Here is a 24,064-nt window from a genome sequence, read left to right on the forward strand (position 1 = left end):
CGTGTTAATTTCCAAAATTATACCGGGGCAAATATTTCACAGCTTTATAGTTTCTGACTAGAGATTTCAAACTACGTTGTCTTTTCTTTTCTTTTTTATTTTCTTAGTTTTGTTTCAAAAAAAAAAAAAAAAAAAACTTAAAAATACGGCTAAACATCCAAGACACCCTAAAGGACACGAACCAGTGGCAAAATCATAGAGAACCAAGTAGAAGTTCAAGAGGGAATGAAAGCCGATATCCGGCAGCTGAAGGAACAAATGAGACAGGTCCTAAAGACCCTGGATGCCTTACGAAGCCCTGGATGTTTATGCACACAACGATCACAACAAGGAGTTCCAGAAGCACAAACTTTCCCTTCCTATGGTCTTCCCCCGAATTATACTCCACCCTCAGGAGTGGACTCGAGACATCTTGACAGTCAAAAGGCCGAAGGTAATGCAGTTGAAGTAGAAGACGAGTCTGGGGCAACCACTTTCACAATTCCTAGGCAGACGATCCAGCCAAGTATTGAGAGCATGATAATGAAAAAACAACTTGAGACGAAGTCTCCATCTTCTGTCATTACACCAGCAGATTTTAAGGATGATAAGAGCATATTAGAAGTCCTTGAAAAGAGGTTGAGAGCCATAGAGGGTGAAGGAAGTTTTGAATTTGGAGATGCTAAAAAACTATGTTTAGTTCCTGATGTGGTGATACCTCCAAAGTTCAGGCTGTCAGAGTTCGAGAAATATCGGGGAAATACTTGCCCAAGGGGCCATATAAGCATGTACTGCAGGAAAATGGCAGCTTATGCCCTCGATGAAAAACTTTTGATTCATTTCTTCCAAGAAAGTTTAATTGACGAGGCTCTAACTTGGTACATGCGCTTAGAAACTACTCACATCTACTCATGGAAAGATCTGGTTGAGGCATTCCTAAGGCAGTATGGATATAATAAAGATTTGACACCTGATAGAGCACAACTGAAGAACACGGTGAAGAAAGAGTCTGAATCATTCAGAGAATATGCCCAAAGGTGGAGAGAGATTGCTGCTCAAGTAAAGCCGTGCCTGAGCGACAAGGAGATGACTATCACGTTTTTGAGTACTCTGCATCCACCATTTTATGAGCACATGTTAAACATCTCAATTTCCTCAAGTTTTACTGACATAGTGATAATTGGAGAGAGGGTTTGAGTGGCATAAGAAGTGGAAAAATTGCACTAGGCCCAGAGCTAGTAGCCAGTTTAAACGATTATGGTCCTGGACATGAGAAGGATAAGAAGCGAAGAGCTAATTCCCATTTTACTGCCTATCCTCAAATGTCACATTCCTATGGGTCCAGTCGAGCCATTGAGCGAAGAAATTACAATCGCGATAAGAGGGTCGCCAACTTCACTCCTATCCCCATGACCTATACAGAGCTACTACCAGATCTTCTCCGCAGAAACCTCATAAAGATTTGTCCAACCAGGCCTATACGACCTCCGTATCCAAGGAGTTATGACGTAAATGCCAGGTGTGATTGTCATGGAGGGGCGTGTGGACATTCAATAGAGGCATGCAAGGCTCTGAAACGTAAAGTGCAATCTTTGATTGATTCAGGATGTTTAAAGTTTGAAGAAATGCAATCCAACACTGTGGCAAGGCGTGAGTTCACCTCTACAAATGCCATGGACGAGTGAAGAGGACTCTCAGATTATTTAGGAAAGCATAAGTTATTGTAAAAGTTGGAATTGATGTTGTTTTGCTCGAGCTTTAATTTGTCTTCCTATGAGGTTTATGCTCATTGATATCACGCTTTCATCCATGAATTTTAATGTGAAATTTCATTACTTGGTATCTCCAAGGTTTACTGGAAATCATGTCCTAATAGGGTGTCGTGGAGAAAATAAAAAAAAATGAAATTGAGGAAAATCTTGTGTCACTTGTCTTACTTGCAAATTACCAAACTCATGTTCTTCGAAAATATCAAATTTGTTAATCAAGAGCAAAGTTACAGTGTCAGATTTTTCCCGAATTTGATGTTTTCTTGCGAGACGTGTTTTCCACCCAGACAGTTATTTCAGCATGTATTGCATCAGGTTTTCCATCAAAGGCTTATCTTGAGCCCTTTTCTTCGTTGTTTTTCCATCAAAGGTTTTTTCCGAAGTTATTTTTCCTTATCTTCCTTCATCGTAAATTTTTTAATGTCTTCTTCTTCTTTGTTTCAAAGGTTTATTCGATTAGAATTTTTCTTTGGGCCAAATAATAAAAAAAAAAAAACATAAGAAAAACCATAAAAATCTAATTTTATTTCATCATTTGGGCAAGATTCACAGTAAGGTCGGAGAGATGTTTTTGAACAAAGACATCATTCTGAATACACTCATACGATCTTAACTTTTGATAAGTAAAATAAAAATGCATAAAAAAGAAAAAAAAGCAGATATAACAAAAGAAGTGCAAGGTCACAAATTCAAATAAAAAACAAAAAAAAAAGCAAATAAAACAAAAGCAAATAAACAATGTTCGGGGTTCGATCACTGGTGATCGTTAATTTTACAGACCATGAAAATAAAAAAAAAACAACAATTCAACGAAAATATTCCCTGACTGGTTGCGGTGGTCTGAGGGAGAGCTCCGTCGAGGGAGCTCTGGTCCGGAATGTGAGAAGCATGGGTGGAGCGATTTGTCGTCCGTCCCTGTCGTCGTCAATGATGATCGGAACGGGGAACAAGTTCAGCAGCCTCGGCGCCCTCATGATCACCCAGTCGTATTCTTGCCAAAAAAAAAAACAATAAAATTTTTTTTGTTAATAATAAGAAGAGGAGAAAATTTTCAAAAAAAAAAAAAAAGATGGAGGTGATCGGGATGCTTACCATACATATATAGCGGCAGTTGTGAAAACTGAGTGCCAGTGGGGTCTATCTCCGCTTGCCAGCGCCTGACCCGATTGCCGTGATTGTTGAACCAGCAGTGCACGTTGTATTCGCTGGCATCTGCGAGGGTCCTTAGTCGAGACGCGATCTCGACAACTTGCGCTCTGCTTGGGTGTGTGACCCCAAAGTTGTAGATTCTGGTCATCATCTTGACCTGATCGTCGGTAGGTCGCCACCGCTGACCGGTGTACCTCTCCATCTCCATCTCGCTCATCTTTCCTCTTTAAGTTTTCTGAAAAAAAAAAAATAATAAAAAGTAAAAAGAACAAAGACATAACAAAAGCATAAAACAAAAAAAGTTTTTTTTCAGTGTTTTCTTTATTCGTTTTTGTTTCCTTTTAAGTTTATTTTGTCCGGTCGATCTTTGTTATTTCAGTGTCTGGTCTCGGATCTGTTTCACGGTCCTTGCAAAAAGGGTCCTAAACGGATCTATGTCCTTTTGTCCTTGTCCATATTGTCCATGTCCGGTTCATTCAAATAAATTCTCTTTTTAAGTTTTCTGATTTTTATGGGGTACGTGGCGTTGTTCTACCCGATTGTCTCTGCCATACCTTCAAACGAAGGGAGATAAACGTCTGGTTTCCAGCCTATATACCCCTTAAGTTTAAGACAGTTGTGTTTTTAAGTGTTTTAAGTTTTTAAAATTAAAAAAAAAAAAGAGAAAAGAGAAAAGAGGACTCAGAAAGAAAGGCAGAGAAAGGCGAGAGGGAAATAAAAGCAAACAAAGCGGAAAGCAGAAGAAAATAGAAGAGCTTGTAGGAAAGGAAAGCAGAAAAGAAAATCATAAAGGGGAGAGGGGAAGTAAAGCAAAGACAGAAAGCGAAAGCATAAAAGAAAAGCAGAAACAGAAAGCTAAAGAGTTAAAGGGAATGAGGAATAGAAAAACATGAGAAAGAAAAAATGAAAATGAAGGAAAGATCGGAAGAGCAGAAAGCTTAAGAGAGGAAAAGCAGGAAAGGAAGAGAGATTTAGAGTTCAGAGGACTTACCTGGAAGTGGAAGGCACACGGAAGCTCGTCGGAAGGCACGGACGCTGTGGAAGGCGGGGACGGAGTAGCCTCTCAGAAATCCAGACGCTCAAGGAAGAGAAGAAGAGAGAGAAAGAGAGGAAGAGAGAAGGTTAGACAGAGAGTAGAATCAGAAAATGTCGCCCAAAGCGGAGGAACTCTCGACTTATAGCTGAGCAAATCCACTGTAGCTACAGTGCCGGTCACTACAACCGTCTGGTGTCGGTCCCGGTCTTTCTGAGTTCAAAAAAAAAATAAAAAAAAAAGTAAAAATTAAAAAAAATTCAAAATCTGAAAACGGGTAGGGTTTTGTTGGGTCGATCCGGCCCAATTCAAGACTTCTTGGATGATCCGATTTCACCAAAAAATAATAAAACACAAAAAATCAAAAATATGATAAATGGAAAATTTTCAAAAATAATAATTGGAGTGATGTAAAATTTGAAGTGTTCAAAATTGTTTTTCATTTGCATGACAAAGGACATTTTTCAGGTTCATTGGGCCTCATTACCATGTTAGCTTTCTTTGAACCCCAATTCTTTCTGAAATATAAATTTGAGTGAAGAATTATTTTGGCATGTTTGTAATTTCACATCACACCATTTTGTTTGTTTTTATTTCTTCTTCTACATTTTGAATAAATCTAAGAACAAAAATATTGAAAGAGGAACAGTGCTCGAGCCCATTAGGCCCAATGGCCTTCGTGGTTTTTCTCTCGAGTATACTTCTTTTGAAAATATGTCAAATGTATTTTGTTTTCACATTTTTGCTGTCGAATGATGTTTTGTGCATTTGTTCAAATTGTCTTGTGTGATTTTCGTTGAATTTGTAGTAAAAAAAAAAGAGGAAAAAAATCTGAGAATGAAAGATGAACAGTTTTTGAGCCCATTAGGCCCTTTTGTCATATGTGGTTTCTCCTGAACCAGTGCATCTTAATTTCCGAAAAATAAAAATCCTTGTTTGTGTAGATTTTGTGTTTTCAATTCATATTTTCCCTTTTCATTTGTGTGAACAATTATTTGTGCAAAAAAAAAAAATGCTTTCATTGTCATCTTCTTGTGACAAGTTCACACGGCTCAGGTCATATGATCCATTGGGTCAATGTGCCTGGTAAGTCCACCTTCCTTCTGTGATTTTTCTCCTCGGGTTCGATCCGATCTGGATTTTCCCGTGTCAAAAAGTAAAAAAAAACATTTTTCAAACATTTTTCTAAATCAAGTTTACTCATATCAATTTTTGCATCGCTCACCAAGCCTAGTTTCTGCACTGGTTCCCAAGCCCTTGTTTCCATTTTAGCTCTCAGAATGCCCTTTTCCCATGTTGGTCTGCAAAGCTCAGTTTCCATACTGACCCGCAAGGCCCAGATTCTACAGAGACCAAAAAAAAAAAATCTCAATTTCCACAACAACTCATAAAATTCCATTTTCCATTGGCCAAGAAATCCCATTTCCCCAATAGCTCAGAATGCCCATTTCTCATACTGGCTTGCAAAGCTCAGTTTCCATACTGACCCGCAAGGCCCAGATTCTACAGAGGCCAAAAAAAATCTCAATTTCCACAACAACTCATAAAATTCCATTTTCCATTGGCCAAGAAATCCCATTTCCCCAATGGCCAAGAAAGCCCCTTTTCCCATGTTGGTCTGCAAAGCTCAGTTTCCATACTGACCCGCATGGCCCAGATTCCAAAAAAAAATCCCAATTTCCCCAATAGCTCACAAAGCCTATTTTCCATATCGTCCCTTAAGGTCCAGTTTCCAGGCTGGTCCGCGAAGCCCAATTTTCAAAAAAAAAAAAAAAAAAAAAAAAAAAAAAAAAAAAAAAAAAACAAAATAAAAATAAAAGAATCTGTTTTTCAACTAGCATCATCATTTTCATTTCATTTTACTTTTCTTCATGCATAAAACCAAAAATACGCAAAATTTGAGTCATTTGTTTTCGATGCAAATCATCCATTTTATGAGATTTCAAAAAAAAAATATATATAATGGATGTCATAATCTCCTGGAGTCAAATGATCAAATCGCATATTCTTAAGAGATATTTGTGTGTGCATTGCTTGAAAGCATCATCCTTTAGCCTTCGCTATACCAATTGATTGGCCCAATCATGTTCTTGAGCCCAAATGATAAACACCAAGCTTTACACTGGGGCAGATTTTCCATCCTCCACTGCTTTCATTTGGGAAATCCTGGAATTCGTTAAAAAAAAATAAAACAAAAGTGAAAAAGAATGAAAATGACTCTGTTGAGATCATTTAGTCTTTGTCTCCTAATTAATCTTTTGAAAATAAAGCAATCAAAATTTGAAATGATGTGTGGCCATCTTTCTTCATCAAAAAAAAAAAAAAAAAACATATCCTTTGATACCCAATTTGAGCCAATAAGAAATTTCTTTTCAAAATTTTACCCAAACAAGGGTTATCATCACAGTAGAAGTTAACTCAAATTGCAAAGGAACACACTTAGTGATCAAATGAAGATGATTCCTCAAAAGTGAGGCAAAAAACGGAAAGAATCACAAAGTGATGACGAACAAAGAGTGAAGTTTGCAAATTAGCAAGGAAAGTCAAAACAGATTTGACAAATAGCTGATACAAGGTGTAGATGGTAACTCTTGTTCAAAAAAAAATATAACCCACAAAAATTTATTTGAACCTTTATATCCTTTCTTTCAACACCCTTTAGCCCAAGCCACATTACAAGCCCAATAAAAGTCCACACAGATTGAATACTGGTTGCTTAAATTTTCATAAAGCTTAATTTTCGAGACAAGACAAAAATGACCAACAATGCAGTCAAAAAAAAAATGAAAAAATGAAAAAATGATGAAAAATAAATGTCCTCGGATGAAGGGAACTCCCTATTGATCAAAATTATACAAAGGAAAATCAAACCATTTGGGGCAATCTTTTCAAGCCAATCCTTTTCATATCCATCACAAATTCCTGAACACATTCAAATTCCATTCAACTCTTCCCCCGATTCCCAATCTGGGGGACAATTTTGGGCAACTATGTGAGTTTCATATGTTTCGGCCCGGCCCATTCAGAATATTGGACGACTTTGTTAATCTCACATTTGTTTCATCTGTATATTCAAGGTTCGTACCAAGACCGGGGCATCCCTTGTTGGGCCTCTCAGATTTGTCCATACTGAAATTCATAGATCCACCCTCAAGACAGGGGCAGACACTTTGGGGTTTTGTATGATTTTTGAGTCCATCTTATCATTCGTAAACCCAAAGTGGGGGGCAACTTCTTGTGGAACCTCGCTTAATTGACTCATACCCAAAAACCAAGGCGTGACTTTCATATGCTTCAGCCCATTCAGAGTATTGAGCAATTTTGTTAAATCTCGAATTTTTTTCATCTGAATATTCAAAGCTCATACAAAGACTGGGGCATCCCTTGTTGGACCCTGCATGATCTTGGTTCGCCCCGAACTTCAAAAGTCTTAAACCACCAAAATTGGGGCAATTTGCAAATCCCACATGATATTCTCACTCCTTGATTCCTGACTTATTCCCTCTCAATTCACAGATACATTTGTCCATACCAATACTTTTACCATGTTCCAGAGCAGCTTCTGGATATCTACTACCTCCCATTGGCCCTTGTAGCTGTTTTAAGGAGTAAGAGGCTCAAGTAGCCAACTCGGTACTCTGCAAACCCTTCCAATCATCCTCCACATATTTTTCCAACCCCTGTTATCAAGCATCTACACACTAGTATCTCGTCAAGAAATGCGTAGCACACAAGCTCCATTTTGAACATTTGACTTTAGAATTGGACATCCATTGAAAGGAAATTGGAAGTCTAGATCGTCATAAATTTGATGATTTCAAAGAAAGCAAATTGACTCAGTGAAAAAATGTCATAGTTTCATAATCTTCCAATACATCATGTACATATTTTCATCAACTTTGAATTTGCCTCCATGTATATTCATCAAATTTTTTCTTCCTTCAAAAAGACAAAAAAAATGCATCAAAGTTTTCCCTTCCATGTATATTACATCAATTTTCCTTCTTTCAAAAAGACAAAAAAAATCAGCATGCATCAAAGTTTTCTTCTCATTTCAAAATTTACATCAACCATGTTTCTCTTGCACATTGAGGTTTCAAAATCCATATACTTGTACAAAAATGCAACACCTTGTTTCTTAATTTCAAAATCAAAATCAAAATCAAAAAAGGTTCTCAAAATTTCAACAAATTCAAAAATTTCAATTTTCAAAACAATCAAACAATTTTACTTTCTGTCATTGGTATCTCGGCCCTCTGTAAGACAATGGTCGAGCCCAATTTTTGCTTTTTGCCATTGGTATCTCGGCCCTCTGTAAGACAATGGTCGAGCCCAATTTTGCTTTTTGCCATTGGTATCTCGGCCCTCTGTAAGACAATGGTCGAGCCCAATTTTGCTTTCTATCATTGGTATCTCGGCCCTCTGTAAGACAATGGTCGAGCCCAATTTTTACTTTCTGTCATTGGTATCTCGGCCCTCTGTAAGACAATGGTCGAGCCCAATTTTGCTTTTTGCCATTGGTATCTCGGCCCTCTGTAAGACAATGGTCGAGCCCAATTTTGCTTTCTATCATTGGTATCTCGGCCCTCTGTAAGACAATGGTCGAGCCCAATTTTTACTTTCTGTCATTGGTATCTCGGCCCTCTGTAAGACAATGGTCGAGCCCAATTTTGCTTTTTGCCATTGGTATCTCGGCCCTCTGTAAGACAATGGTCGAGCCCAATTTTACTTTCTGCTATTGGTATCTCGGCCCTCTGTAAGACAATGGTCGAGCCCAATTTTGCTTTTTGCCATTGGTATCTCGGCCCTCTGTAAGACAATGGTCGAGCCCAATTTTGCTTTTTGCCATTGGTATCTCGGCCCTCTGTAAGACAATGGTCGAGCCCAATTTTGCTTTCTATCATTGGTATCTCGGCCCTCTGTAAGACAATGGTCGAGCCCAATTTTTACTTTCTGTCATTGGTATCTCGGCCCTCTGTAAGACAATGGTCGAGCCCAATTTTGCTTTCTGCCATTGGTATCTCGGCCCTCTGTAAGACAATGGTCGAGCCCATTTTTTATTTTTTCAAACGACCCTCTGCATGGCAATGGTCAGGTACATATCTTTACTTTTTCAAACGACCCTCTGCGTGGCAATGGTCAGGTACAAATTTTAATTTTTTCAAACGACCCTCTGCATGGCAATGGTCAAACCAATCAAATTCAAATTTCTCATTTCATTTAATTTTGTTCATTTTATTTATGCACTCAAAAAAAAAAAAACAAATGAAAAAAAATTCCATGTTTGATCCTGTTTCCTTTTCATTGAAATCCGAACGAAATTAATATTTCTATCTTTACTTATCTTTTACTTTGATAATATGAAAACATTGTTTATCATATGATCTAGTAAAATCTAAGTAAAGAGGGGCATCACTCAATTTCGTCCGGATTGATTAATAAATTTCTTTCATCAAAAAAATAAAAAAATATATTTCCTCGTTCACTGCATGTGTAGCTTTAGTGGACCCTCCACAAGGTTGTCACACTTCAATTCTCAGTTTTGTTTGTTTGTTTCATTCTCTGTTTGTTTCTTGTTTATCTTAAAATCCAGACGAAATTAGTATTTCTATCTTTACTTATCTTTTACTCTGATAATATGAAAACATTGTTTATCATATGATCTAGTAAAATCTAAGTAAAGAGGGGCAGCTGTCAACACTCAATTTCGTCCGGATTGACTAAATAATTTGTTTTATTGTTTTATCCTCATAAAAGGAAAAATTAAAAAAAATGTGTGTTTATATAAAAAGAAAAAAGTATATAATAAAAAATTATTAAAAAAAAAAAGTAAAAAAAAAATAGGATGAAGCGTTCGTCCTTCTTTGGGTGCGTTCGGTTTTTGCCACTGTTACTGTGACCGTTCGTCCTCAACCGTGAGCCTTCAGCACGTTTGGACGTTCGTCCTCCGCTTCAACCGTTCGGTTATCATCCAGCTTTCGTCCTCTGTGTTCCAGCGTTCGGTCTTGGTGTATGATGAGCCATTATTTTTTACACTGCACTTAGTTTATTGTACTAGAGTTAATCGGGAAATTGTGCTCAAATATCCAGTATTTTCCCATTTTTCTGAATTGTGATTAATTTGACCAGACATTCGTATTTTAATTAATTTGAATTGTCTGAGACTAATTATTTACATTATTGAGTGCAGAGAAATTATCGGATAATTTTAGGACTGAAAGATAAATTTCTCATCAATTACATTTATGAGAAACAAAAATGAAATTTATTTTTGTGCAGGCAAAGAAACCAGCAATTATTAATTTCCAATTGAAACTTCTAAGAAAAATGCACGGATTGAATTTTTGGTGCACACAGCAACAACAAACACCACGTCAACCTAAGATGAAGTGCTAAATCCATGCATAACATATGTGGCAGCAGACATCCGTGTGTCCAGCTGGCTGGAAACGTCCAAGCACACAACAGGAGTAGGGAGCAAGAAGCAGAAAAGAGGGGATTGATTTGAAGAAAAAAAGGAGAAGCTAGCTGCTAGGGGGAGACAAGTTGCTACTCTATGCTCAGAAAAATACAACACACACGGTCTAGAGTGGAGACTTTTAACGCCTTCTTTTCAGCAACTTCAGATCATCATTGAATCCCATTTTTTTTCTTCCCAAAAAGAAACGCACAGACCCAGCATGGCTTGAAGAACAAAAGAAAATTGTATTTGATCATTGAAGACACTGCTGTTACATACTGGAAGGAGGCACACGGCCAAGAGGCAACATGCAACCAAGCACCACTTGTTTGTTTCTTTTCACTTTGAATGTTTTTCTTTGAGAGAACTAGAATGTTTTTTTTATGATGAATGATTAGCTGAAGTTTAATCCTTTTCTTGAATTGTGATTGCATCTTTCATTTGGTTTTCTGGACCCTTATATAATCTCTTCTAGCATTTTATAACCTTTGGGAAAGTGATTCACAGCTTTGTGTGGAACCAATGAACTAGTTCATTTATTTTTCCTTAGCAGTAGAGTAGCACGTGTAGAGTTGATCCACCTTTCATAGAAGTAGATTGCATTCACCTAAATAAAAAAAGAAAATAAAAAATTGTTAACCTGGAGGAAGGAGCTCACGGTGTAGAGAAGAAGAGAACCATGTGCAACCTTGGAGGTGTTGAGTTATTCTTGCTGGATGGAAGGGATACCACATGTTGATATGTTTTGCTGGAAATAAGGTTACGTAGGGAGGAAGAGAAGAACTTGCTATGAAGAGGAGAAATGATGAAACGGTGGTTGATCATGGAAGAAAGGAGAAAATGGTTGAAATGAAGGCATAAGTGGACGGCACTTCGGAATGGAACGTTGGTTTCCAGTAGCAAAGAGAGGAAGCACATATCTCATTTAGAAGATAGAATTTGATTTATGTATGAGGAGTATGCAGCTGCTGCCATGTGTACAAGAATCCAATTTAGGAAGCAAAAGTGGAAGAATGGTTGTTGATTTACGTGAAAGGGGAAGTGGCCCTGGCCATGATGCATTTCTTTTATTATTTGATGATGGACAACTTGATGAGTAGTAGCTGCACGGTGATAGACATCAACTTAATTGCTTTAGATTGCTTTTGTAAAATGAGTGGACCATGTGTAAAAGATGTTGGAAGTGCATAAGAAAGAAGCATACCAATTGTTTTAAATTCTCTTTGCATTCAACACATAAATGTCTCGGCAAAAGTGGAACCAAGTAGAAGTATTTTAGTTTTTTTTTTTTTTTTTTTTTTTTTTTTTTTTTTTTTTTTTATATATATATGCATGAAATGTCACGGCCAAGAAAAAAAATTCTTTTAAGCATTTGCAATTTTTAATTTTTATTAGTAGACGAATTGGTGACATTTAATAGTAGAGAAATTTTACTTTCTTTAATTTCTTTTGCTTTAAAATATTTTATATCATATGTTGAATTGATTTTCTATGTTGAAATGATTTCTTGTATTTTTGTTTTCTATTCCAGACTTGTTTTTATTGTACCAATTTCATTTTCACTGTTTTAATTTCGTTTTCTTGTTTTGAATTTTATTTCAACATTTTTAATTTCATCCGCAACCAAAAATCACCAAAAAAAAACCCCCTCACTACGTGTTGACAAGAGACAGAACCTCAAATTGGTCCCTGAGAGACGACCTAGGAGTCACCTCCTAGCACTGTACTGCATTTTTAATTGCACATCAAATTTGATCGGCCGCGACAGCCGTATCAAATTTTGGCGCCGCTGCCGGGGACCAACGGTTTAGTTTTGGGTCTTGTGTTTGTGTTGTGTGATTTGTATTGTGTTTGTAATAGTGTCGTTTTGCTATCTTGTGTTTGTTTCTGTGGCTTGAATTTTCTGTGCTTTTATTTCATGATTACAGGGTGTCGTGATTTAGTGCATGACTAGAGGAAATCCTGGATTCATACCACCCTTTGATCCTGAGATTGATAGGACTTTTCATAGCTTAATTAGGCATTCTAGGAATTTGTCTTTAGAGTCTGTTTTTGAACCTGTTCCATTAGATATTGTGCATCCTACTGTTGAGTACTCTGTGCATACTGCATCTGTTGCATCTGTACTTGATTCTGATTTTGATTCTGTTGTTTTTCACACTGAGAACAATATGGCACAACCTCCACCTCGCGAGAGGACTTTTAGGGAGATGGCTGCACCTGATTTTGATATTGAAAGCTTGTGCATCCAATATCCTGATGAGGACGTTCCATTTGTTCTCAAGACTGGACTGATCCATTTGTTGCCCAAGTTTAGTGGTCTTGCAGGTGAGAGTCCACATAAGCATTTGAAGGAATTCCACATTGTCTGTTCCAGTATGAAACCTCATGATGTTCCTGAAGAGCACATCTTCCTGAAGGCATTCCCTCATTCATTGGAAAATGTTGCTAAGGATTGGCTATATGGTTTGGCGCCTAGATCCGTCACCAATTGGGATGATCTGAAGAAGTTGTTCTTAGATAAATTTTTCCCAGCATCCCGGACCACAGCTATCAGAAAAGACATAACTGGGATCAGGCAGACTGGTGGAGAGAACCTGTATGAGTATTGGGAGAGATTCAAGACACTTTGTGCTAGCTGCCCCCATCATCAGATACCGGAACAACTTCTTATTCAGTATTTCTATGAGGGTCTAAACAACATGGATCGGGGTATGATTGATGCTGCCAGTGGTGGAGCCCTTGGAGACACCACACCTGTTGAGGCCAGGCGATTGATTGAGAAGATGGCCTCCAACTCACAACAGTTTAGTGCCAGGAATGATGCCATTGTGGTGAGGGGCGTACACGATGTTGTTACCCAATCTTTATCAGCTGTTGAAAGCAAATTGGAAAGCAAGATTGACTCTCTCGCGAAGTTGGTGACACAGTGGACTACCAACCAGAGATCTACAGCTCCATCTGCATCTGTTGCACGACTGTGCGGTATTTGTCCTTCCACCGACCATTATACAGATGCGTGTCCTTCTCTACAGCACTCTGCTGCCTCTGATGTGCCTCAGGCTTATGCTACAAATATCTATAACAATAGGCAGCCGCAACATCAAAATCATGACTTGTCCACTAACAGGTACAACCCAGGGTGGAGGAATCACCCCAATCTTAGATGGAACAATACGCCACAGCATCAGCAACAGGCACCACCTTTCCAGAATGCTGGAGCACCTAACAGATATGTTCCCCCACCTATGCAGCAACACCAAAGACAACAACAACAGCAACAGCAAGAGCCACATGCTCAAGCAGCTGCTCAACCAGCTGCCCAACCTTCCACTTCATCTGAACCTTCATTGGAAGAGTTAGTGAGACAAATGACCATTCAAAACCTACAGATGGCGACTCAGATAAACCAGATGGGAGTTTCCATACAGAGTCTCACTAACCAGATGGGTCAGATGGCCACTCAGATAAATCAGGCGCAGTCTCAGAATTCTGATAAGTTACCATCCCAGACTGTGCAGAATCCAAGAAATGTGAGTGCCATAACCCTTAGATCAGGGAAGCAAATTGCTGTACCTTCAGAGCCCACTTCTACACCTACACCTGTGCCTGCCACTTTTCCTAGAGAGGACGAGCATGATGGTCCACACAGGACGTTTGAAGTGGGTGAATCTTCTTCTCCAGCCGGTGGTTCTTCTTCAGGTGGATCTTCTTCTTTTTCCACCACCACCGCTGCCGCACCTTCTCCATGTGTTGACCGACCTATCCCTCTTCCATTCCCTTCACGGGCACTTCCTAGCAAAAAGATGGAAGAGGTGGATAAAGAAATTCTGGAGACCTTCAGGAAGGTAGAGGTGAATATACCTCTACTTGATGCCATCAAGCAGATACCGAAGTATGCCAAATTCTTGAAGGAGTTGTGCACACACAAGAGGAAGATGAAGGGCAATGAGAGGATTAGCATGGGAAGGAATGTATCTGCGCTTATTGGTAAGTCGGTTCCGCATATTCCTGAAAAGTGCAAGGACCCAGGTATGTTTTGCATTCCTTGTGTGATTGGAAATAGTAAATTCGAAAATGCTATGCTTGATTTGGGTGCTTCTATTAATGTCATGCCTTTGTCCATATATAAATCTTTGTGTCTTGGTCCTTTGCAAACCACGGGTGTGGTCATTCAGTTGGCCAATAGGAGTGTTACCCACCCAACGGGTTTCACAGAAGATGTCTTAGTTAGGGTTGGTGAATTGATTTTTCCTGCTGACTTTTATGTTTTGGAAATGGAGGAGGGATTCTCTCACGGATCCGCTCCCATTATCTTAGGCAGACCATTCTTGAAAACTGCCCGAACTAAGATTGATGTGTATGCTGGAACCTTGTCTATGGAATTTGCTGATATTATTGTTCATTTTAATATCCTTGATGCAATGAAATTTCCAGCTGAGGACCATTCTGTTTTTAAGATTGACATGTTGGATGACATCATTGATAAGTATGTTGTTGATGAGTTTGATTCTGTGCATAAGAAAGAACATTATTTTCTATCTTCTCTACATACATGCATTGAATCTGAATTTGAGAATGATGTTAATTTCGATGAGAATTTTGATATCCATGATGTTGAGATTGCTTTTGTAAAATGAGTGGACCATGTGTAAAAGATGTTGGAAGTGCATAAGAAAGAAGCATACCAATTGTTTTAAATTCTCTTTGCATTCAACACATAAATGTCTCGGCAAAAGTGGAACCAAGTAGAAGTATTTTAGTTTTTTTTTTTTTTTTTTTTTTTTTTTTTTTTTTTTTTTTTTATATATATATGCATGAAATGTCACGGCCAAGAAAAAAAATTCTTTTAAGCATTTGCAATTTTTAATTTTTATTAGTAGACGAATTGGTGACATTTAATAGTAGAGAAATTTTACTTTCTTTAATTTCTTTTGCTTTAAAATATTTTATATCATATGTTGAATTGATTTTCTATGTTGAAATGATTTCTTGTATTTTTGTTTTCTATTCCAGACTTGTTTTTATTGTACCAATTTCATTTTCACTGTTTTAATTTCGTTTTCTTGTTTTGAATTTTATTTCAACATTTTTAATTTCATCCGCAACCAAAAATCACCAAAAAAAAACCCCCTCACTACGTGTTGACAAGAGACAGAACCTCAAATTGGTCCCTGAGAGACGACCTAGGAGTCACCTCCTAGCACTGTACTGCATTTTTAATTGCACATCAAATTTGATCGGCCGCGACAGCCGTATCAAATTTTGGCGCCGCTGCCGGGGACCAACGGTTTAGTTTTGGGTCTTGTGTTTGTGTTGTGTGATTTGTATTGTGTTTGTAATAGTGTCGTTTTGCTATCTTGTGTTTGTTTCTGTGGCTTGAATTTTCTGTGCTTTTATTTCATGATTACAGGGTGTCGTGATTTAGTGCATGACTAGAGGAAATCCTGGATTCATACCACCCTTTGATCCTGAGATTGATAGGACTTTTCATAGCTTAATTAGGCATTCTAGGAATTTGTCTTTAGAGTCTGTTTTTGAACCTGTTCCATTAGATATTGTGCATCCTACTGTTGAGTACTCTGTGCATACTGCATCTGTTGCATCTGTACTTGATTCTGATTTTGATTCTGTTGTTTTTCACACTGAGAACAATATGGCACAACCTCCACCTCGCGAGAGGACTTTTAGGGAGATGGCTGCACCTGATTTTGATATTGAAAGCTTGTGCATCCAATATCCTGATGAGGACGTTCCATTTGTTCTCAAGACTGGACTGATCCATTTGTTGCCCAAGTTTAGTGGTCTTGCAGGTGAGAGTCCACATAAGCATTTGAAGGAATTCCACATTGTCTGTTCCAGTATGAAACCTCATGATGTTCCTGAAGAGCACATCTTCCTGAAGGCATTCCCTCATTCATTGGAAAATGTTGCTAAGGATTGGCTATATGGTTTGGCGCCTAGATCCGTCACCAATTGGGATGATCTGAAGAAGTTGTTCTTAGATAAATTTTTCCCAGCATCCCGGACCACAGCTATCAGAAAAGACATAACTGGGATCAGGCAGACTGGTGGAGAGAACCTGTATGAGTATTGGGAGAGATTCAAGACACTTTGTGCTAGCTGCCCCCATCATCAGATACCGGAACAACTTCTTATTCAGTATTTCTATGAGGGTCTAAACAACATGGATCGGGGTATGATTGATGCTGCCAGTGGTGGAGCCCTTGGAGACACCACACCTGTTGAGGCCAGGCGATTGATTGAGAAGATGGCCTCCAACTCACAACAGTTTAGTGCCAGGAATGATGCCATTGTGGTGAGGGGCGTACACGATGTTGTTACCCAATCTTTATCAGCTGTTGAAAGCAAATTGGAAAGCAAGATTGACTCTCTCGCGAAGTTGGTGACACAGTGGACTACCAACCAGAGATCTACAGCTCCATCTGCATCTGTTGCACGACTGTGCGGTATTTGTCCTTCCACCGACCATTATACAGATGCGTGTCCTTCTCTACAGCACTCTGCTGCCTCTGATGTGCCTCAGGCTTATGCTACAAATATCTATAACAATAGGCAGCCGCAACATCAAAATCATGACTTGTCCACTAACAGGTACAACCCAGGGTGGAGGAATCACCCCAATCTTAGATGGAACAATACGCCACAGCATCAGCAACAGGCACCACCTTTCCAGAATGCTGGAGCACCTAACAGATATGTTCCCCCACCTATGCAGCAACACCAAAGACAACAACAACAGCAACAGCAAGAGCCACATGCTCAAGCAGCTGCTCAACCAGCTGCCCAACCTTCCACTTCATCTGAACCTTCATTGGAAGAGTTAGTGAGACAAATGACCATTCAAAACCTACAGATGGCGACTCAGATAAACCAGATGGGAGTTTCCATACAGAGTCTCACTAACCAGATGGGTCAGATGGCCACTCAGATAAATCAGGCGCAGTCTCAGAATTCTGATAAGTTACCATCCCAGACTGTGCAGAATCCAAGAAATGTGAGTGCCATAACCCTTAGATCAGGGAAGCAAATTGCTGTACCTTCAGAGCCCACTTCTACACCTACACCTGTGCCTGCCACTTTTCCTAGAGAGGACGAGCATGATGGTCCACACAGGACGTTTGAAGTGGGTGAATCTTCTTCTCCAGCCGGTGGTTCTTCTTCAGGTGGATCTTCTTCTTTTTCCACCACCACCGCTGCCGCACCTTCTCCATGTGTTGACCGACCTATCCCTCTTCCATTCCCTTCACGGGCACTTCCTAGCAAAAAGATGGAAGAGGTGGATAAAGAAATTCTGGAGACCTTCAGGAAGGTAGAGGTGAATATACCTCTACTTGATGCCATCAAGCAGATACCGAAGTATGCCAAATTCTTGAAGGAGTTGTGCACACACAAGAGGAAGATGAAGGGCAATGAGAGGATTAGCATGGGAAGGAATGTATCTGCGCTTATTGGTAAGTCGGTTCCGCATATTCCTGAAAAGTGCAAGGACCCAGGTATGTTTTGCATTCCTTGTGTGATTGGAAATAGTAAATTCGAAAATGCTATGCTTGATTTGGGTGCTTCTATTAATGTCATGCCTTTGTCCATATATAAATCTTTGTGTCTTGGTCCTTTGCAAACCACGGGTGTGGTCATTCAGTTGGCCAATAGGAGTGTTACCCACCCAACGGGTTTCACAGAAGATGTCTTAGTTAGGGTTGGTGAATTGATTTTTCCTGCTGACTTTTATGTTTTGGAAATGGAGGAGGGATTCTCTCACGGATCCGCTCCCATTATCTTAGGCAGACCATTCTTGAAAACTGCCCGAACTAAGATTGATGTGTATGCTGGAACCTTGTCTATGGAATTTGCTGATATTATTGTTCATTTTAATATCCTTGATGCAATGAAATTTCCAGCTGAGGACCATTCTGTTTTTAAGATTGACATGTTGGATGACATCATTGATAAGTATGTTGTTGATGAGTTTGATTCTGTGCATAAGAAAGAACATTATTTTCTATCTTCTCTACATACATGCATTGAATCTGAATTTGAGAATGATGTTAATTTCGATGAGAATTTTGATATCCATGATGTTGATGATGTTCTTGATATTGATGATGTGGACGATATTTCTGTCATGGATATTGATTTGGATTCGGATGAGATGGGTGTTCTGCCTTTACCTGTGAATTCTTTAGAGTCAGAATGCATTAACCACGTTGCAGGAAGTACACTTGAATCTGACTTGCAGGAACCCACTCCTGAGCTGAAACAGCTCCCAGATAACCTCAAGTACGTGTACTTGGAGGATGATAAGAAGAAACCGGTGATCATTTCTACCTCCCTTGATTATGTTCAAGAGGAGAAGTTACTTGGTGTGCTGAGGAAGAACAAGAAGGCCATTGGTTGGAGTTTGGCTGACATACCTGGTATTAGCCCATCCACATGCATGCATAGAATTCTTTTGGAAGATGGAGCAAAGCCAGTGAGACAGCCGCAAAGAAGGCAAAACCCCGTGATCATGGACGTCATCAAGAAGGAGGTGACTAAGCTTTTGCAAGCAGGAATCATCTACCCTATTTCAGACAGTCAGTGGGTGAGCCCCATCCATGTCGTACCCAAGAAAACCGGCCTCACTGTGGTAAAGAATGAGAAGGATGAGCTTATCCCAACTAGAGTGCAGAACAGCTGGAGAGTCTGCATTGACTATAGGAGGCTCAACCAAGCAACCAGAAAGGATCATTTTCCCTTGCCATTCATCGATCAGATGCTAGAGCGCCTGGCAGGTAAATCTCATTACTGTTTTCTTGACGGTTTTTCTGGCTATTTTCAGATCAATATTGCGCCTGAGGATCAAGAGAAAACCACATTCACCTGCCCCTTTGGCACTTTTGCCTACAGAAGGATGCCCTTTGGTCTATGCAATGCCCCTGGTACTTTCCAACGGTGCATGCTTAGCATTTTTAGCGACTTTCTTGAGAGTTGCATAGAGGTGTTTATGGATGACTTTACTGTGTATGGATCCTCTTTTGATGCATGTTTGGACAGTCTGGAAAAGGTTTTGAAAAGATGCATAGAAACAAACCTTGTTCTAAATTTTGAGAAATGTCATTTTAGGTTGAACAAGGTTTGGTTCTAGGGCATATCATTTCTGAAAAGGGAATAGAAGTAGACCCTGCAAAGATATCTGTTATTTCGCAGTTGCCTTACCCCTCTTGCGTGCGAGAGGTGCGATCTTTCCTTGGACATGCAGGTTTCTACAGGCGCTTCATCAAAGATTTCAGCAAGAAGGCGCTACCCTTATCTAGACTGCTGCAGAAGGATGTTGACTTTGTTTGTGATGACAGATGCAAGCAGGCTTTTGATTGCCTGAAGGAAGCTTTGACCACCACCCCTATCATTCAGGCACCGGATTGGACAGCCCCATTTGAGCTCATGTGTGATGCATCTAATTATGCATTGGGGGCTGTCTTGACACAGAAAATTGACAAGCTGCCGAGAGTGATTTACTATGCTTCACGCACTTTGGATGCTGCCCAAGCAAACTATACCACCACTGAAAAAGAGCTGTTGGCAATTGTTTTTGCCCTTGATAAGTTTAGGTCATATTTGCTTGGATCACCTGTTATCGTGTATACTGACCATGCAGCTCTTAAGTTTCTGTTGAAGAAGGCTGAGTCAAAGCCTAGATTGATCAGGTGGATGCTACTGCTCCAGGAGTTTGACTTGCAGATCAAAGACCGGAGTGGAGCACAGAATTTGGTTGCAGACCACCTCAGCCGGATTGAGAGAGCTGGGAATGAAGTTGATGTGTTGCCCATCCAGGATGACTTTCCTGATGAGAGTTTGTTGATGATTTCTTCCTCTCACCCCACCCCTTGGTTTGCACACATTGTAAATTATTTGGTTGCTTCTGTTTTTCCTCCCTTAGCATCACGTGCTCAGATTGCTAAAATTAAGAGTGATGCTAAGTATTATGTTTGGGATGACCCATATCTGTGGAAATTGTGTAGTGACCAGGTTACTAGGAGATGCATTCCGGACCATGAGATTGACTCGGTCCTGCAGTTTTGTCATGCCTCCTCACCTGGTGGTCATCTGGGGATACAGAGAACAGCTCGCAGGGTGTTTGACTGTGGTTTCTATTGGCCTTCCATCTTCAAGGATGTGGAGAGGATTTGCAGCACCTGTGAGTCTTGCCAGAAAGCAGGAGGACAACTTTCACAGAGACAAGAAATGCCTCAACAACCTATGCTATTCTGTGAGGTGTTTGATGTCTGGGGTATAGATTTCATGGGTCCTTTTCCTGTTTCTTTTGGTTTTTGTTATATTCTCCTTGCTGTTGATTATGTTTCAAAATGGGTGGAAGCTAAAGCCACCAGGACTAATGATGCTCGAGTTGTTGTAGACTTTGTTAGATCTCACCTCTTTTGCAGGTTTGGAGTGCCTAGAGCAATTGTTAGTGATCAGGGAACCCATTTTTGTAACAGATCCATGCAAGCTTTGCTCAAGAAATATGGGGTGACGCACAGAGTTTCTACACCTTACCACCCCCAAACAAATGGGCAGGCTGAGATCTCCAACAGGGAGATTAAGAGGATTTTGGAAAAGATTGTCCAGCCCAACAGGAAAGATTGGAGTAACAGATTGGACGATGCTCTTTGGGCCCACAGGACTGCCTACAAAGCACCCATTGGGATGTCTCCGTACAGGGTTGTCTTTGGAAAGGCGTGTCATCTACCAGTTGAGATCGAGCATCGGGCGTATTGGGCTGTGAAGTCATGCAACTTCTCCATGGATCAAGCTGGAGAGGAAAGGAAGTTGCAACTGAATGAACTGGATGAAATCCGATTGGAAGCTTATGAGAATTCGAAGTTCTACAAGGAAAGGACCAAGAGGTTCCATGATAGCTCCATTGTTAGAAAGGACTTCGAGGTTGGCCAACAAGTTTTGCTGTATAACTCTAGACTCGGCCTCATGGGTGGTAAGTTGAGATCAAAGTGGACTGGACCCTTTGTTGTGACTAATGTTTATCCTTATGGTGCAGTAGAAATCCAGGGTCCATCTGCAACTAAAAGCTTCAAGGTGAACGGGCATAGACTGAAGCCCTTCCTCAGCAATCCTTCTCTCTTGGATGCAGTGGTGGAGGAGACATCTTTGGTCTACCCCACCTACCCTCCCACCTGACTCAGGGAGTTTCTTCCCTCCTCACTTTTATTGCACTTTGTCGATATCTGATGATTGTTTTGATTGCTTGATCTGCTGATTGTGACACACTGAGGACATTGTGTCGTTTAAGTGTGGTATATTAGGGGAGGTTGTTTCTTTGTATATATATTTCAGTTTGTTTGCAATTTGTTGTGTCTTATGTACAGTTTTGCATGATTTTCGTGAATTCTGGACTGTGATTAGGTTGTCAGTTTTCCTGCACTTCATTGATACTCTGAATTGTTGAAATCCTTGCTTTACTTTGCTTGGGAGATGATCATGATATTTGAGAGTTGAATTGATGGTGACCCTAATACCTGTGTGAGATTTGAGCCATTTGATGATCTTTATTGTGTGTGATGCCTTGATTGCTTTCACATATGTCTTGGCTTCACTCTTTTAATTGATTCTTGACTAATACGCATGTTTGAAAGGGATAAAGGCATTTTGTTGTTGAGCCTCTAAGCCAGATAAGCCTACCTTGTTTTGATCCATTGATAACCCTTTTGAGCCTATGTTTTTCCCCATTTATTTGTTTTGAAGCTCATACACCAGCCCTAAGTGAAAAAACATTATTACCTGAGCCTTAGGGAATTTTGTAGCTTTAGAATTGTTTTGGGATTAAGTGTGGTCTCTTGGGAATTTCAGATGAATTGGCTAGTGAGTTCTCTTCGTATCTTGTTTCTGTTTGTAAATATGTAGTACATCTTGTCTCTTGAAATTGTGTGTTGAACAGAGTAAAGAAAAGAGACAGGATGAAAAAAAAAAAAATAATCGAAAAAAAAAAAAAAAAATCAAAAAAAAAAAATAAATAAAAATTGTGAACAACGGTGAATAATGGAGTTAATTAGAGGATGGAATTAGAGGTTGTAGGTGAGTTTGAATGTGTTTATACTTGTTTCCCATTGCTCATTTATCCCTTATGGTTTATAGCCTTTTATCCAGATATATCCTCCCTTGTCCTTGACCCATTATGACCGTAAAAGGACCTTTTGATTTGAACATGCGTATCTGCTTGAGTGTTGATATTAGAGGCTTGCCAAGCCTATTTGTGTTTGCTTTCTTGAGTGAACTGAGTGACATTGATTTACCTTAAACACTTGAGAGAAACACTGATTGTGTGCATCTGTGAGGCTCTGTTGCTGTCGATTCATCTCTTGAACTGATTGAATATTTCCCTTGTACTGAACTGTTTGGATAATTCTTTGAGTATTTGTTTTCATTGACTCTGTGTGGGATTCTGCCTATACCTTTTACTGTCCAGATTTTGTGAGAATTGTGAAGGTGTGTTTCTGTTTTGGAGTCTTTGTTGTCTGGTTGTCGAGTCTGTGTCACTTCCCTAATGTTTGAGTAGTTCCCTAATTTTCTTCTTGATTTTGCTCAGGAGTGCAAAAGACTAAGTGTGGTCTATTTTGATGAGCCATTATTTTTTACACTGCACTTAGTTTATTGTACTAGAGTTAATCGGGAAATTGTGCTCAAATATCCAGTATTTTCCCATTTTTCTGAATTGTGATTAATTTGACCAGACATTCGTATTTTAATTAATTTGAATTGTCTGAGACTAATTATTTACATTATTGAGTGCAGAGAAATTATCGGATAATTTTAGGACTGAAAGATAAATTTCTCATCAATTACATTTATGAGAAACAAAAATGAAATTTATTTTTGTGCAGGCAAAGAAACCAGCAATTATTAATTTCCAATTGAAACTTCTAAGAAAAATGCACGGATTGAATTTTTGGTGCACACAGCAACAACAAACACCACGTCAACCTAAGATGAAGTGCTAAATCCATGCATAACATATGTGGCAGCAGACATCCGTGTGTCCAGCTGGCTGGAAACGTCCAAGCACACAACAGGAGTAGGGAGCAAGAAGCAGAAAAGAGGGGATTGATTTGAAGAAAAAAAGGAGAAGCTAGCTGCTAGGGGGAGACAAGTTGCTACTCTATGCTCAGAAAAATACAACACACACGGTCTAGAGTGGAGACTTTTAACGCCTTCTTTTCAGCAACTTCAGATCATCATTGAATCCCATTTTTTTTCTTCCCAAAAAGAAACGCACAGACCCAGCATGGCTTGAAGAACAAAAGAAAATTGTATTTGATCATTGAAGACACTGCTGTTACATACTGGAAGGAGGCACACGGCCAAGAGGCAACATGCAACCAAGCACCACTTGTTTGTTTCTTTTCACTTTGAATGTTTTTCTTTGAGAGAACTAGAATGTTTTTTTTATGATGAATGATTAGCTGAAGTTTAATCCTTTTCTTGAATTGTGATTGCATCTTTCATTTGGTTTTCTGGACCCTTATATAATCTCTTCTAGCATTTTATAACCTTTGGGAAAGTGATTCACAGCTTTGTGTGGAACCAATGAACTAGTTCATTTATTTTTCCTTAGCAGTAGAGTAGCACGTGTAGAGTTGATCCACCTTTCATAGAAGTAGA

The 24,064-nt window shown here is 39.4% G+C and overlaps 2 protein-coding genes and 1 pseudogene across 2 annotated transcripts; all 3 read left to right on the plus strand.

Moving 5' to 3' along the window:
* The first annotated feature begins 225 nt into the window (after window positions 1-225).
* Window positions 226-1,664, plus strand: LOC128195312 (uncharacterized). Its single transcript, XM_052872567.1, has 2 exons — window positions 226-1,076; window positions 1,154-1,664. Exons 1-2 carry the CDS (start codon window positions 226-228, stop codon window positions 1,662-1,664), a joined length of 1,362 nt encoding a protein of 453 aa, XP_052728527.1.
* A 10,269-nt stretch (window positions 1,665-11,933) lies between these two features.
* Window positions 11,934-15,030, plus strand: LOC128195313 (uncharacterized). Its single transcript, XM_052872568.1, has one exon. The coding sequence runs from the start codon at window positions 12,337-12,339 to the stop codon at window positions 15,028-15,030; it is 2,694 nt and encodes an 897-aa protein (XP_052728528.1). The 5' UTR covers window positions 11,934-12,336.
* Window positions 15,031-15,418: 388 nt separating this feature from the next.
* On the plus strand, window positions 15,419-23,889 carry LOC128195512 (uncharacterized; annotated as a pseudogene).
* The last annotated feature ends 175 nt before the right edge of the window (window positions 23,890-24,064 follow it).

The sequence above is a fragment of the Vigna angularis genome, chromosome 2 (assembly GCF_016808095.1).
Source record: "Vigna angularis cultivar LongXiaoDou No.4 chromosome 2, ASM1680809v1, whole genome shotgun sequence".
NCBI lineage: Eukaryota > Viridiplantae > Streptophyta > Magnoliopsida > Fabales > Fabaceae > Vigna > Vigna angularis.

Coding starts and splice junctions, on each gene's coding strand:
- LOC128195312 (XM_052872567.1), top strand. CDS start 226: ATGAAAGCCGATATCCGGCAGCTGAAGGAACAAATGAGACAGGTCCTA. Junction 1,077..1,153: donor GACAAGGAGATGACTATCAC/GTTTTTGAGTAC, acceptor TTACTGACATAG/TGATAATTGGAGAGAGGGTT.
- LOC128195313 (XM_052872568.1), top strand. CDS start 12,337: ATGACTAGAGGAAATCCTGGATTCATACCACCCTTTGATCCTGAGATT.